This window comes from Hyla sarda, chromosome 4 (assembly GCF_029499605.1).
Source record: "Hyla sarda isolate aHylSar1 chromosome 4, aHylSar1.hap1, whole genome shotgun sequence".
NCBI lineage: Eukaryota > Metazoa > Chordata > Amphibia > Anura > Hylidae > Hyla > Hyla sarda.
Genome location: NC_079192.1, coordinates 417881687 through 417896649, shown reverse-complemented (window position 1 = coordinate 417896649; position 14963 = coordinate 417881687). Strand labels below are relative to the sequence as shown.

Below are 14963 nucleotides of genomic sequence, written 5' to 3'. Positions count from 1 at the left end.
ACAGATTGCAGGGGACCAGAGGAGAGAGGAGCCGAGGAGAAGAAACGCCTCGTGCGAACAGAGTCCATATCTTGGCGGAACTCCTGACGCCTTTCGGAAAAACGCATGTCAATGCGAGTGGCTAGGTGAATAAGTTCATGTAGATTAGCAGGAATTTCTCGTGCGGCCAGAACATCTTTAATGTTGCTGGATAGGCCTTTTTTAAAGGTCGCGCAGAGGGCCTCATTATTCCAGGACAATTCTGAAGCAAGAGTACGGAATTGTACGGCATACTCGCCAACGGAAGAATTACCCTGGACCAGGTTCAACAGGGCAGTCTCAGCAGAAGAGGCTCGGGCAGGTTCCTCAAAGACACTTCGGATTTCCGAGAAGAAGGAGTGTACAGAGGCAGTGACGGGGTCATTGCGGTCCCAGAGCGGTGTGGCCCATGACAGGGCTTTTCCGGACAGAAGGCTGACTACGAAAGCCACCTTAGACCTTTCAGTGGGAAACAGGTCCGACATCATCTCCAGATGCAGGGAACATTGGGAAAGAAAGCCACGGCAAAACTTAGAGTCCCCATCAAATTTATCCGGCAAGGATAGGCGTAGCCCAGGAGCGGCCACTCGCTGCGGAGGAGGTGCAGGAGCTGGCGGAGGAGATGACTGCTGAAGCTGTGGTAGTAACTGTTGTAGCATAACGGTCAGTTGAGACAGCTGTTGGCCTTGTTGCGCTATCTGTTGTGACTGCTGGGCGACCACCGTGGTGAGGTCAGCGACAACTGGCAGAGGAACTTCAGCGGGATCCATGGCCGGATCTACTGTCACGATGCCGGCTGGCGGGTAGTGGATCCTCTGTGCCAGAGAGGGATTGGCGTGGACCGTGCTAGTGGATCGGTTCTAAGTCACTACTGGTTTTCACCAGAGCCCGCCGCAAAGCGGGATGGTCTTGCTGCGGCGGTAGTGACCAGGTCGTATCCACTAGCAACGGCTCAACCTCTCTGGCTGCTGAAGATAGGCGCGGTACAAGGGAGTAGACAGAAGCAAGGTCGGACGTAGCAGAAGGTCGGGGCAGGCAGCAAGGATCGTAGTCAGGGGCAACGGCAGGAGGTCTGGAACACAGGCTAGGAACATACAAGGAACGCTTTCACTGGCACAATGGCAACAAGATCCGGCAGGGAAGTGCAGGGGAAGTGAGGTGATATAGGGAAGTGCACAGGTGAAGACACTAATTGGAATCACTGCGCCAATCAGCGGCGCAGTGGCCCTTTAAATCGCAAAGACCCGGCGCGCGCGCGCCCTAGGGAGCGGGGCCGCGCACGCCGGGACAGGACCGAGGGAGAGCGAGTCAGGTACGGGAGCTGGGGTGCGCATCGCGAGCGGGCGCTACCCGCATCGCGAATCGCATCCCGGCTGGAAGCAGAATCGCAGCGCCCCGGGTCAGTGGATCTGACCGGAGCGCTGCAGCGGAGAGAGTGTAGCGAGCGCTCCGGGGAGGAGCGGGGACCCGGAGCGCTCGGCGTAACAACGAAAGTGCAAAAACTGGAAAACCCTCCAAGGGGTTAAGAAAGGCACATCCCGAAACTCGTCAATATTTTTTAAAGGATTACAAATATTTTTAATGGATTAAAAATAAAGTCTTTGGGGGAGATTTATCAAAACCTGTGCAGAGGAAAAGTTGCTGAGTTGCTCATAGCGACCAATCAGATCGCTGCTTTCATTTTGTAGAGGCCTTTTCAGAAATGAAAGAAGAAATGGGATTGGTTGCTATGGGCAACTGGTCAGCTTTATCTCTGCACTGGTTTTAATAAATCTCCCCCTTTGGGTTTTTGGAGTGCTGAGGTATTCCGGCTTCCTGCTGGGAGTTTCTGTTTCTTTGTTAAAGGGGTACTCCGCCCCTATCCAAAGGACAGGGGATAAGATGTCGGATCGCGGGAGTCCCGCCGCTGGGGACCCCCGCAATATAGCATGCAGCACCCACCTTTATCTGCTTCCGGAACCGCTGGAGGTTCTCAGCCTAGTGCCTCACGACCACGGGAACGGAAGATCGTGACGTCAGGACTCTGCCCCGTGTGAGGTCACACCGCACCCCCTCAATGCAAGTCTATGGGAGGGGGCGGGGCGTGATGTCCCACGCGGGTGGAGTCGTGACGTCACAATCTTCCATTCCTGTGGTCGAGGCTGAGAGCCTCCAACGGTTCCGGAAGCAGACAAAGGTGGGTGCCGCGATCTGACATCTTATCCCCTATCCTTTGGATAGGGGATAAGATGTCTAGGGGCGGAGAATCCCTTTAATTTAATACCTGCACCATCACCAAGCACCACAAACAGTACTCTTCACACTTATACAGGACATCACAGACAAGGGTACATTCTGATCTCAATAAGTTACATAGAGACAATACCTGGAAGTGACATGGACCAGCAGGAAAGCATTAGTTAAAGCACTAGCCCTACCTGTCGACTTTACGCTGTTCCTGGTTGTTCATATTGAGGAACCTTGCGATCATTTGTCCGAACAGCACTTGAGATCCGGGCGCCCCCTCCAAAACTCACATGGTAATATTTTCACGATCCCCCCAAAACAGGGCTCTTACTTGTTTGTGTGCATCCAAATTAGTCTTCTACCTTTCTTAGAGAAGGGTATGTATAGAACAGCCATGAAGAATCGGACACACAAACATCCTCAAACAGCTCAACCTTTATTTATAGTGCACATTAGACATCATCATCTTTACCCAATGACATGATGCCTTTAGGGTTTCATCGCCAGAATACAGCAGCTTAGATAAGACCATTTAAGGCGAAACAATATATGAGCCCCCTCTCTCTGAGGTTTATAAATAACATATAGTAAAATTATACCTTAACTATGCTTACACTTCATTCTTTACTATATTTTATATTGTATACACATAATTGCCATATCAATCCTATAGGCTGAATGCTCCACCAATCAGATTCTGCTCCCTGTGATGTCACCAGTTGCTGGGCAGATTTCCTCTATGATGATGTCTCCTCACAGCTGCTCCTCCCCCTGATATCTTTATAGAACCATTATATACATATAATACAGCATGAAGGGGCTCGGTGAAGGTGGTGGTGAAGGTGTGTAAGTGTCTGATGGGGTCACACAGCTCATAAAAGGACAGCTGCCCGGCCTCATAATCCAGACAGATCCTGAATCTATTACTGGAGATCTGGTGAGGTAACTGGATCTTCTTTCTGTTATATATCACTGAACACTGATTATTATACACCTGCCCTCCATATAAACACCAGGACTTGTTATTATGTCCAAAACTTAACTCCACACCTGTCCTGTCTATACTGGGATAACACATCCCCACTCTCCATTCCCATCCTGATTCCCTAATGTCCACATCCCAGTAATGTCGTTCTGAGGAGAATCTCCCGCTGCTCATCACCTGAGGATAATTCTGGAATCTCTCTGCTGTTTTTGGACGTTTTTGATTTGTATCTGTCCAGGTTGCAGTTTTCATGTCGTCTGATACATGGATATAATTTTGAGCTGTGTTTACATCCAGTAATATGTCTGCAGGACCCTGCCCATACACCCCTCCCTCTCCTGCAGCCGCCCCCTCCCCCCCAGTCCTGACTATTACACCATCACCCCCATATTGTGGACCTGACACAGGTGAAGCTTGTGGGTGACTGGGCAGAGATCGGACACTGGGGGGCTGTGGTCTCTTTGGTTTTGGGGGGTGAGATGGTCTGCAGATATGTCACTATATCAGAGAAAACTGCATGTAACATCCCTGTAATCACATTCACATCTACATCATGTGTGGTATCATGTCCCCCTGTGTCCTCATCACCTCCCCCCTCCTCAGGATCACACAAGTCACCTGTGTCTGGATCCTGTAAGACAGTCAGTGGATCCGTCATGTTACACAGCTCCTCAATGTCCCTCATCTTCCTGGACAGCTCGTTCTTCTTTATCTCCAGCTTCTGGATGACATCAGACAGTGACATCTTCTCCTCCTGCCTGGAGATCTCACTTAGGATCCTCTTCTCCAGGTCATCCAGCCGTCTCCTGATGTCTATAAACAGGGCAGTGACTCTCTCCGCTTCTCCAGATGATTTTTCTTGAGCTTTTCTCCAGCGTTCCTCTAGACTTCGGACTCTTTCCTCAGTCTTCTCTCTCTTTGTGATCAGATTCTGTAGAACATTTCTCAGCTGCTTCTTCTTCTCCTCAGAGGCCACATCTAGAGACTCCATGTTATGTCCTCTGTGGTTTCCAATCAAACTGCAGGACACACAGATACAAGTATTGTCCCCAGTACAGTAATATTCCAGGATCTTATTATGGATGGGACATTTCCTGTTCTCCAGGGAAGTTCTGGGATCGTTCAGGACGTGTTCTGGTTCCTTGCTGTGAAGTTTCAGGTGTTTATCACACAGAGAAGCCTCACACATCAGACAGGATCTCACAGCAGGTACAGGAGAGTCCACACAGTAAGTGCAGTAGATCCCGGTGATCTCCTCCTGATGTGGCTGAGTAGATCGGAAACGTTCTGCTACATTATGTAGTGTTATGTTCTTTATCAGTGTTGGCCGTTCCCGGAACTTTTCTCTACATTCAGGACAGGAATAAACTCCAGACCCGTCCTGTGTATTCAGGAACTGAGCAATACAGACCCGGCAGAAGTTGTGTCCACATCTCAGGGTTACAGGAGCTGTAAAAGTGCTCAGACAGATGGAGCAGAGCAGCTCGTCTCTCACATCAGCAGACGCCATGGCTTCTGGATTTACAAGAACGGAAATGGAAATTGTATTTTATAGGGCGTGTTCCAGCAGATAGGATATTACACAACTGTCCACAAGACGTGAGCCTTTATTTCAAAACCACAGTGCCATAGTGTGACAAAGACCGTGAGAGATGGTCGAAATGTTGCTACTGTGGTGAGCGGGGTGATGCAATGGTGTTGCAGGGTCTGGTGGTATTAACCCTGTGGAGTAAGGTGGTATTAACCCCTAATTTGTCGTGACGGCAGGTTGCGGTTGTTTTCTGTATAAGGCCCTGCCGACAACCAGCCCAAAAACGGCAGGCAATAAAGGAATGTCCACAGCAGGAATTATGAGATAACTGGAACTTTTACTTAAACTTCTTATGGACCAGTCTTTACAATTATGCAGTTTCTCTAGAGGCAACCAGGATGCAGGATACGTCGCAGGCTTGTTGGGACTTGTAGTATTGAGATTTATGCAGGCCACTGTGCTACTAATTGTATACTTGAGTTGAATAGTAGTCACTAGAATTTGTAGATAGAGCTTGATAGTTGCTGCAGGTTCCTTAGGCTTTGGCCTAGCTGCAATTGTGCAGTTTATGCTGAGATTGTGCTTGCTTTGGATCCAGGAGATAAGAATGTGAATTTAGAGACTACAGCCTCTTATATACTAAGGAAGCTGGACTAAAGCCCATTGGTTGCAAAGCCTGTGGGTCCTGTACCCAGGGAACTCTGGGTACATCACATGACAGTATCACATGACCCAGGAAGGTCCTATACATTTGTACAACATTATATACAAATAACAATATGCACAATACATTTACAATACATTTATATAAGGTGTAACTGATTAGCAAGGGGGAAAAGCCCTGCAGGAGAGCCCTCTGGACTGCAGGGACTCTTCCTGAGGAGACTTAGGACAGGAACAGGACAAGGTCCTGTACCGGGACACCACAAACCCATTTACTTAAAAAGAGTTGTCCTCGACGTAGGTCCCCTTAGGGAAAGGAACGAAATGGCCAGAGGGCCGGATGCAGTCCTGAAGCATTAATTGATGACTCGGACCCTATCGGGGAGCGGAGGCTAAGGTGCCGCTGGTCTTGACCAGAGCCCGCCACAAGGCAGGATGGATTTGCTGTGGCAGGCGGCACCCAGGTCGCTACCCCACGATACGGCTCAACCACACAGGTACTGGGCAAGGCGAGGTACAGGAGGATGAGACAGAGGCATAGTCAACGTAGCAGAAGGTCATGGCAGGCGGCAAAGTTCGTAGTCAAAAAACGTAGCAAGGAAGTCTGGTAACACGGGTAGGCAAAACAGGCAATGGGAATGCTTTCTCTTAGGCAATGAGCATTGAAGATTCGGCAGGCATCTGTGGGAGGTGCAGGGATTTATAATGTAGTGTTCATGTTCACTTACTAATTATGGGCGCACTGGCCCTTTAAATTTCAAAGCTCCGGCATGCACGAACCCTAAGGGATGGGGACGCGCGTGCCGAGGCTGAGATGAAGCAGCAGCAGGAGTGGACGTGGGTAAGTGACGGGCCGGGGCTCGCATGCGGGTGCGTCCCACAATGCGAATCCCGGCCCCGCCGGTGACCGGGGACACGGGGCTACTGCGCTCACAGCCGGTGCTAACAAACAAACAGTATGTAACAAACAGGATGATACTAGTAATAATAATTGTCATGTTATATTGTACTTTTATACCTTTGGTATCTCCACTTTACTTTAGTTTATTAGTTTATGCATCTACTGACTATGAATGAAATTTAAATTAATTATATCCTAGCTATAACATCCGTCTATAGCTGAAAATGTTATCAACACAAGACATTTGATATTTGATTCATGTCTGACATTTGACGTTTGACTGACATGTAGATATTTGACTATGAAATCTCTGACTGATACTTGACATGAAGTATGTATAATGACTGTAATGCTTCTACATACTGAAATTAATCTCACTGTTACCCTTTTATCCTTGACATACATTTGATATAATACCACATATTATTTCCATTAGTTATACACTGGTTGCGGATTGGGTTGCCTGAGGCTTTCTGCCCAATGCCTTAGCTACTAGGGTCTATCGGTACTGCACACTTACCCCTAGAACTCTGGATCTAGATAACAATTAAGCATACTGTTACCTTACTGGATAAGTGTATTTTTTAGTTAACTACAGGAATACCTTCTGGCCAGTAAAAGCATCCTGAACACGTAGAGACAAAAGAACATATTAGTGCATGACATTTTGTGCATACAGTGGTATGGACTGATATAGAACATCTTACAGTCCCTAAGACTAATTTTTTTTGTTTGTTTGTGCTATGTATTCATATACCTATCTTTTCTTATGAGTATATGTTATAAGTTATGTGTACTGGACTTTATGAATGTACACTACTGAATTTTATGTACTGAATTATGTGTACACTGAATTTTATGAATGTGAAGTCAGTCTTGGTATCTGATTGGTATCTGGCTGATTAGGCGCTAGTGAAGGGTGGCGTTTATTGTTACTCCCAGAGGAGCTGGGATAGCACCTTTAAGCAAACACTATAACACCTGTAAGAAATATATATTCATTTTTTTCTTTACTTCCGTACAGGAATTACGTACTTCTGTACAGGGATTTTGTACTTATGTACAGGAAGTTTATACTTCTGTACAGTAAAACCATTTACATTCTTGACATTTTATGTAATCAGACATTTTATTTGATTGGAATACAAAGGTTACATGCTAGCAGCACATCACTTGAGACATTCAGGTTACATTTACCTGCTGTTGGAGTGCAAAATTTTTGTTCACAATAATATATTACTATCTTAACATTTACATTAACGGTCATGTAAGGCTCTACAGTCCACCTACATTAGGGAGTCCCGAATGAAAACACGGCTATACCGGGCACAAACTTACTACAATCTCCTCAGGCAAGGAGTCTCTCGGCTAGGGGCCGGGCACAAACTAATGAAGATGGTTACGTTGCAAATAGGAGAACTTCTTGGCATAGTCCTACTAGGCACTTTATCTGGAACTTGTTGTATCTGAATAAAACCTGTAACAAGAGGGTACTAGAGTACCACACAGTTAGTGATGAGCAAAAATGATGACTTTAGGAGTTAGATCTTCTTGCCTCCCAACCTCGCCTATCAGCGTGCTTCCTACTTTGTGACATATAGAGAGGAGCACGAGGTTGGGATTCCCTCATGGGGTTTACAGTAGTGTCCCAAGAAACATTTGTGAGCCGGGACTGTGCCACAACAACATTAATGGCAGCGGCTGAGGCCACTGGGGCTACAGTTGGTACCGGTTGGTCTGGCCACAACTCCTTAGGTGGAGTAGACGGCAGCACATCAGCTGGTGCCTGCTGATTAGGCCACACATCCGGCTCCGGAGTAGGCCTAGGCACATATGTTGGTGCCCGTTGCTTAGGCCTCGCCTCCTCAGGGGGGAGTAGGCCTGGGCAGGTTCTCTGTTACAGATGAAGTTGATCTTGACATGTACTTGGGATCCATTATGGGCTCTTTGTACATATCCTCTTCACAGGCTGTGTTAGGCAAGCTCATCGGCGGAATCCCGTGGGGATCTACGTCCCAGTCGTCCGATGGGAAGTATGTGAAGTGTATCTGTGTTGGATTTTTGGGCCTAGTTACGGCTGCAGCCCATTCACCCCGCAGACTCTTTACTAGGGTGTACTCCACTATCTCCCTTTGCTCTAGGGAGTGATATCTTTTAGGCAGGTAGTCCCACTGAATGGCCCTTCTATTGACTAATATGGTCCCTCCATGCCGGCAGTCCTGCAGGGTACCAAAGCCTCTGCCTTTATCGAATTTTACAACTGTGGCATGTCGGCATTCTAAGGGTGGCTCACCCTCTTGAGGATAGTCAAGCATGCGAAAGTATAGAGCTTCCAGTGTTTTAGTGTCCCTCTGTTGCTCTGCCTGGACTTCATAAGGGAGGCATTATGGCCCATATCTCTCTCTATGCTGGGCCCTTAGCTTTTCAAAGATGCCGGTAATTTCAGACTCCCTGCGGGCCCTTTCTGCCTCTGGGGATCGGTGGATGGGACTTCCCTGGCTGGGGAAGGACGTGGTCCCACATGTACAGTATAAGCGCAGGCTTGTCGCTGAACACCCACTGTGGAAGGGGGGGGTGACTGCGGGCGTGCGCTAACAGGTGCAGACTTCTGTACTAGGGGTTCCCTGTCAGGGCTGGAGGAGGATGAAGGAGTAGAAAAAGCGGCTTCGGCCGGCGTACTTACATCCGACTCCTCGGTTACGATCTCTGCCCAGGATCCCCAGGATCTATGGTGAGGGGACAGTCTGACCGGCGATGCAGGTCCTGAAGTCTGCGGTGATTCCCCTCTCGGGGTAGCTGGCCACTCACCGTCCTCTGGTAGTGGGAGCAGGTTGCAGGCCTCCTCGGCCCCAAGGGGCAACTGCTGCAAGCAGTCCGCTAGTTCTTGGAATAGCTGTGCTGCGGCCGCGGCAAATTTCCGCTGCTCCGGCGCCATCTTGCTGCTCTCCTCACATGTTGCGGTGGGCTCCGCCATCTTCGTACACCTCGCTGTCATCTCCGGACTGTAGAGGTCTGGCTGCGTGGCTTCTTTTATATGAGGATTCAACAAAATGGCCGCCAGCCGGAAGGACGTCATCGATGCAGCTCTGACAAACACAAGCAGAAGATAACTTTCAGGTACGGTCTGCAGAGGAGCACGTAGCATGGCTTCGTTCCTGATTTTACACATGGCCACAATACAGTATTCTTCACCTCCCCCCTTACTTTTTCTTGCACCCTGGCAAAGCACAATTTCAGCAACAATGTCCCGTACACTTTTGGGCGCTATTTCAATCGCTACTTACGAAAATCCTGGACAGTATTCTATACACATTCCTGCATAAGGGGAGGACTATGGCACTTGCAATAACGGTGTACACCCATTTTTCATTGCGGATGATCAGGGTAGCTGAGTTATTAAAGGCACACACCCGTATCCTGTTCATAGGATGCCAAAAGCTATGTGGTGAGCGGGGTGAGGCAATGGTGTTGCAGGGTCTGGTGGTATTAACCCTGTGGGGTAAGGTGGTATTAACCCCTAATTTGTCGTGACGCCAGGGTGCGGTTGTTTTCTGTATTTATATACGGTATATTATCCCCTCCTATTGCCCCCAATTGTATTGTCACGATGCCGGCTGGCAGGTAGTGGATCCTCTGTGCCAGAGAGGGATTGGCGAGGACCGCGCTAGTGGACCGGTTCTAAGTCACTACTGGTTTTCACCAGAGCCCGCCGCAAAGCGGGATGGTCTTGCTGCGGCGGTAGTGACCAGGTCGTATCCACTAGCAACGGGTCACCTCTCTGACTGCTGATGATAGGCGAGGTACAAGGGAGTAGACAGAAGCAAGGTCGGACGTAGCAGAAGGTCGGGGGCAGGCGGCAAGGTTCGTAGTCAGGGTGGATAGCAGAAGTTCTGGTACACAGGCTTTAGACACACAATACGCTTTCACTAGGCACAAGGGCAACAAGATCCGGCAAGGGAGTGCATGGGAGGAGGTCAGATATAGTCAGGGACCAGGTGGAAGCCAATTAAACTAATTGGGCCAGGCACCAATCATTGGTGCACTGGCCCTTTAAGTCTCAGGGAGCTGGCGCGCGCGCGCCCTAGAGAGCGGAGCCGCGCGCGCCAGCACATGACAGCAGGGGACGGGAACGGGTAAGTGACCTGGGATGCGATTCGCGAGCGGGCGCGTCCCGCTGTGCGAATCGCATCCCCAACGGCCATGACAGTGCAGCGCTCCCGGTCAGCGGGACCGACCGGGGAGCTGCAGGGAGAAAGACGCCGTGAGCGCTCCGGGGAGGAGCGGGGACCCGGAGCGCTAGGCGTAACATGTATATTATCCCTTTCATTTTATCCTCATTGTATATTATCCCCCTTATATTGCTCCCTTTCTATATTACCCCCTCATATTGCCCCCATAGTACATTATGCCCCTCATATAGCCCCCATAGTATATTATGCCCCTCATATTGCCCCCATCGTATATTATTCCCTCATAGCATGAAAAAAAAAATTCCTCACCTCCTTCGTTCCCTTGCAGCTGCTGTCGCTCCTCTTCTCTATGCTCCCTATGCAGAGCCTCTTGCTAAGCCGCTGCCACACAGGAAGCCCGGGCTGGAGTGACAGGATGAAGTTGCTGGCTCCTTCCTGTCCCTCCAGCCGCCGGTGCATATTGAATGCTGTGTGCGTCTTAAAGGTGCACACAATGCTGCCAGGTAGGAGCAGTGATGAAAGAAGCGCCTTGTGAACTGCGCTTTTTCTTTTTTTCTTTTTAAAGCAGCGAGCGGGCAATAGTGCGGGGAGGGTGGGGGGGGGGGGTGGTGATGGACAAGCCTGGCAGGGGGAGAGATTTCTTTCAGGGGATGGAGAGGGATGCAGCCTATGGCTGGCGTCGGGGGCGGACACAGACAGCAGAGGGCCCCTGTGCAAAGAATGTGCCTGGGCCCCTACTCCCCCCCCCCCCCCCACAAAAAAAAAGTACTATGCAATAAAATTGCACTGCAACTCCCCACATTAGGTAGTGTAGGATATATTGCCCACATAAGGAAGCACCCCCCCCCAACACACACTCACACGGCCTGCGCTACTTACATCTGCCTGCGAGGACTTCCTGGCAGAGGTGTGAGCTATAAGTGACGTCATCGAACGCGCCGTGTAGGACGTTGGCGTCCCGGCGCGGTGCTTGTGATGACGCACTCACTGCGCGCACCTCCGCCGGCAAGTCCCCACAGGCAGATGTAAATACCAGTTTAGTGACGGGGCAAGACTGGTTGCCCCGTCATATGTGCACAGGGTCCCCCAGTAGGGCGGGCCCAGCGTTTGAGGGGGCCCTCCACCTTTTCAAAGGATTCTGACTGATTAACTGACTGTATGTAGTCAGTCAATCAGTCAGCGAACAGTGTACAGTGGTGGCCCCCAGTGGTCAGTGAGTGACAGACACAGTCTTACTTTGTGATTTAAATAATAATTAAAATCTGTCTCTCTCTTTCATTGTTAAAGGATCTAAAATGTGTCTCAGCGCAATGTGTTGGCCTGTCCACCTAATTTTCAACAAAAACAACTGTCAGACAAAGTTTATTAGAGGATGTAACAAGGATCACCCTTCATAATAAACTTTAGGACAGATAATGTAGGTATGGGTTTTTTGCAAAAAGTTTGCTTAATTTTGCATAATATGTTCCTCTTTAAATTGAGGAAAGGAGCCCTATGAGCCTACTTTTTCATCTTACATTACTGTGTGGAGTTCCCCAAAGGAGCTTGAACCTCATATACAGGGATCCGCGCAATGTAAAGTATAGGAAGTTGTACTCACCTGTCCCGCGCCGCTCCGGACCATCACCGCTCGTCACCGCTGCCCTGGATGTCGCCCTCCATCGCTGTCGCCGCGTCCCCGAGGTGTCCCCAATGCTCCGGACATCTCTGCTTCTTCGGGATTGTCGCTCTCACGTCGCCGCCATCACGTCACTACGCACGCCGCTCCTATTGAATGACGGGACGGCGTGCTCGGTGACGTGATGACGACGAAGGAGAGCGCCAGCGATGCAGGGGATCGTGAAGAGGAGCTCCGGAGCCCCGAGGACAGGTAAGAGACCATCACCGGAGCACATGGGGCACTGTAAACGGCTATCCGGCGGCAGCTAAAGCAGTCATCGTAGGTCGGGGGGTCACTGTATAGGGAAAAGATTTAGGAAGTGCAAGGGAAAAGGTGTGCGAAAAATCTAAAGAGTCCACCAATGTGATAGAGGGGGTTTAGTGCAAACAGTCTCAACTCAATGTCAAAATATGGTTAAACATCTTCACTGCACAAGCAAGATCCGTCTTACTACATTCTACTGATAAATAAGGTAAGTGAGAAGGAAGTAGGATGAATAAGGTTTTAAGAGGTAAAGTGCAATTTGTATCCAGACTTTTAGTGGCGAGAAAATGGATGTATAAACAAGCCCCAAATATTGATGAATTTTATGTTACAGTACATAAAATAATACATTTCGAATTTAGGTGGGCAGTGAAAGCGCAACTGTCATGAAATCTGGGTGCAAAAACCTGCACACAACCTTTGTACTGTGGGCAGGTGGTGGGTATAGCAATGTTTTTACCTAATATTTATAGGCTTTCATGCCCCCAAAAAATGCTTTTGATGAAAGCCACTGACGGTCGGATAGGCATGGCGCAAGTTACGCGATGCCCCGCCGCCACGCCCACCCCCTATATGTCAGCGCTGGGACCGTTGTGTGATTGGATAATCTAACGTGCGCGCCGTGCGCGCATGCCATCCAGCTAGTACTGGGCAGGCGCACTGAGGAGAAAGACGGCGGCGGGAGCAAGCGCTCGCTGGGGGAGAAAGCGCTTGCTAGATGACACACAACGGCGCGCGTGTTAGATTATCTGAAGGGCGCATGCGCTGGGAGCTATGTGTCAATCACACAGCAGTCCCAGCACTGACATACAAGTGGTGGGCGTGGCGGCGTGGCATTGCGTAGCTCGCGCCACGCCTATCCGACCGTCAGTGGCTTTCATCAAAAGCATTTTTTGGGGTCATGAAAGCCTGCAAATATTAGGTAAAAACATTGCTATACCAACCACCTGCACACAGTACAAAGGCTGTGTGCAGGTCATTGCACCCAGATTTCATGGCAGTTGCGCTTTAAGGCAGGGTGTCTGCCACAATTTCATGCAATTTGGGATAAATGGATGGAAGGTATGACGGAGATAGAGAGATTATGCTTGGTAGAAAATCTTAGTTAGGAGATAAAGGGAGAGATATATAATTAAACCTTTTTTTTTTTTCTCCTCCCTCCCCTTCTGCTTTGAGGTGTTTATTTTTTTTTATTTTTTTTGAAGGGGTAGAGGGAGAGGGTTGATAGGTTTATTCTCATTTTGTAAAGGGTGGTGCCCTATCCGACCAAAGGTAACCCTAATGATTGATGGAAGGAATATGTAGGAATTGATAGATGGGGGTGGAGTACAATTGTCGAGAATTTTTTTTTCACAGAATTTACATGTATTTGTTTGCTTATTAATTTTTTATTCTTTGTAATTTTTTTTTCTTTATTGAGTATATGTTCTGGGCCTCTTCACCTTCATTTAATAGAGGTGTTGTACGGAACTTTGAGATGAGAAATTCTCATGCGGTTTGTTTAATAAACTGATGAAGGCTGCACAAAATTTGGTTTGTAAATGGAAAAAGTTCGAGTTAAAGGGGTACTCCGGTGGAAATTTTTTTTTTTTAAATCAACTGTTGCCAGAAAGTTAAACAGATTTGTAAATAACTTCTATTAAAAAAATCTTTACCCTTCCAGTACTGTTTAGCAGCTGTATGCTACAGAGGAAATTGTTTTCTTTTTTAATTTCTTTTTTGTCTTGTCCACAGTGCTCTCTGCTGACACCTGATGCCCGTATCAGGAACTGACCAGAGCAGGAGAAAATCCCCCATAGCAAACCTATGCTGCTCTGGACAGTTCCTGACACGGACAGAGGTGTCAGCAGAGAGCACTGTGGACAAGACAAAAAAGTTATTCAAAAAGAAAAGAATTTCCTCTGTAGCATACAGCTGCTAAAAAGTACTGAAAGGGTAATGATTTTTTAATAGAAGTAATTTACAAATCTGTTTAACTTTCTGGCATCAGTTCATAAAAAAAAAAAAATGTTTTCCACCGAAGTACCCCTTTAAAATAAGTGTTAGTTTCTCCTCAAGCTTGTTGATGGGGATTAGGTAATAAACCTGGGAATAGGTAATAAACACATCAACAGTGGATCACGAGAGGGTCATGAAGGCTGGTGCCACGGGAGTGGACCATCTCTTTTTGGCAAGAGGAGTAAGCTGAAATATAATTTATGATATACACTTTGGAAAACGTTAAAGGGGTACTCCACCCCTAGACATCTTATCCCCTATCCGCCGCTGGGGACCCCTGCAATATAGCATGCAGCACCCACCTGTATCTGCTTCCGGCAGCGCTGGAGGTTCTGGCTCCCGACCATGGGAACGGAACATTGTGACATCACGACTCCGCCCCCGTGTGATGTCACGCGCCCGCCCCCTCAATGCAAGTCTATGGGAGGGGGCATGACAGCTGTCACGCCCCCTCCCATAGGCTTGCATTGAGGGGGCGGAGCGTGGTGTCACACGGGGGCGGAGCCATGACATCACAATGCTCCGAC

The 14963-nt window shown here is 48.6% G+C and overlaps 1 protein-coding gene across 1 annotated transcript; it reads right to left on the bottom strand.

Annotated features, from left to right (window-relative positions):
- Nucleotides 1–2467: 2467 nt before the first annotated feature.
- LOC130267750 (E3 ubiquitin/ISG15 ligase TRIM25-like) lies at nucleotides 2468–6513 on the bottom strand. Its single transcript, XM_056517911.1, is given in 2 exon segments — nucleotides 2468–3704; nucleotides 3706–6513. Coding segments are annotated over 2 exon segments (1782 nt in total). The 5' UTR covers nucleotides 4740–6513; the 3' UTR covers nucleotides 2468–2956.
- Between the last annotated feature and the right edge of the window lie 8450 nt (nucleotides 6514–14963).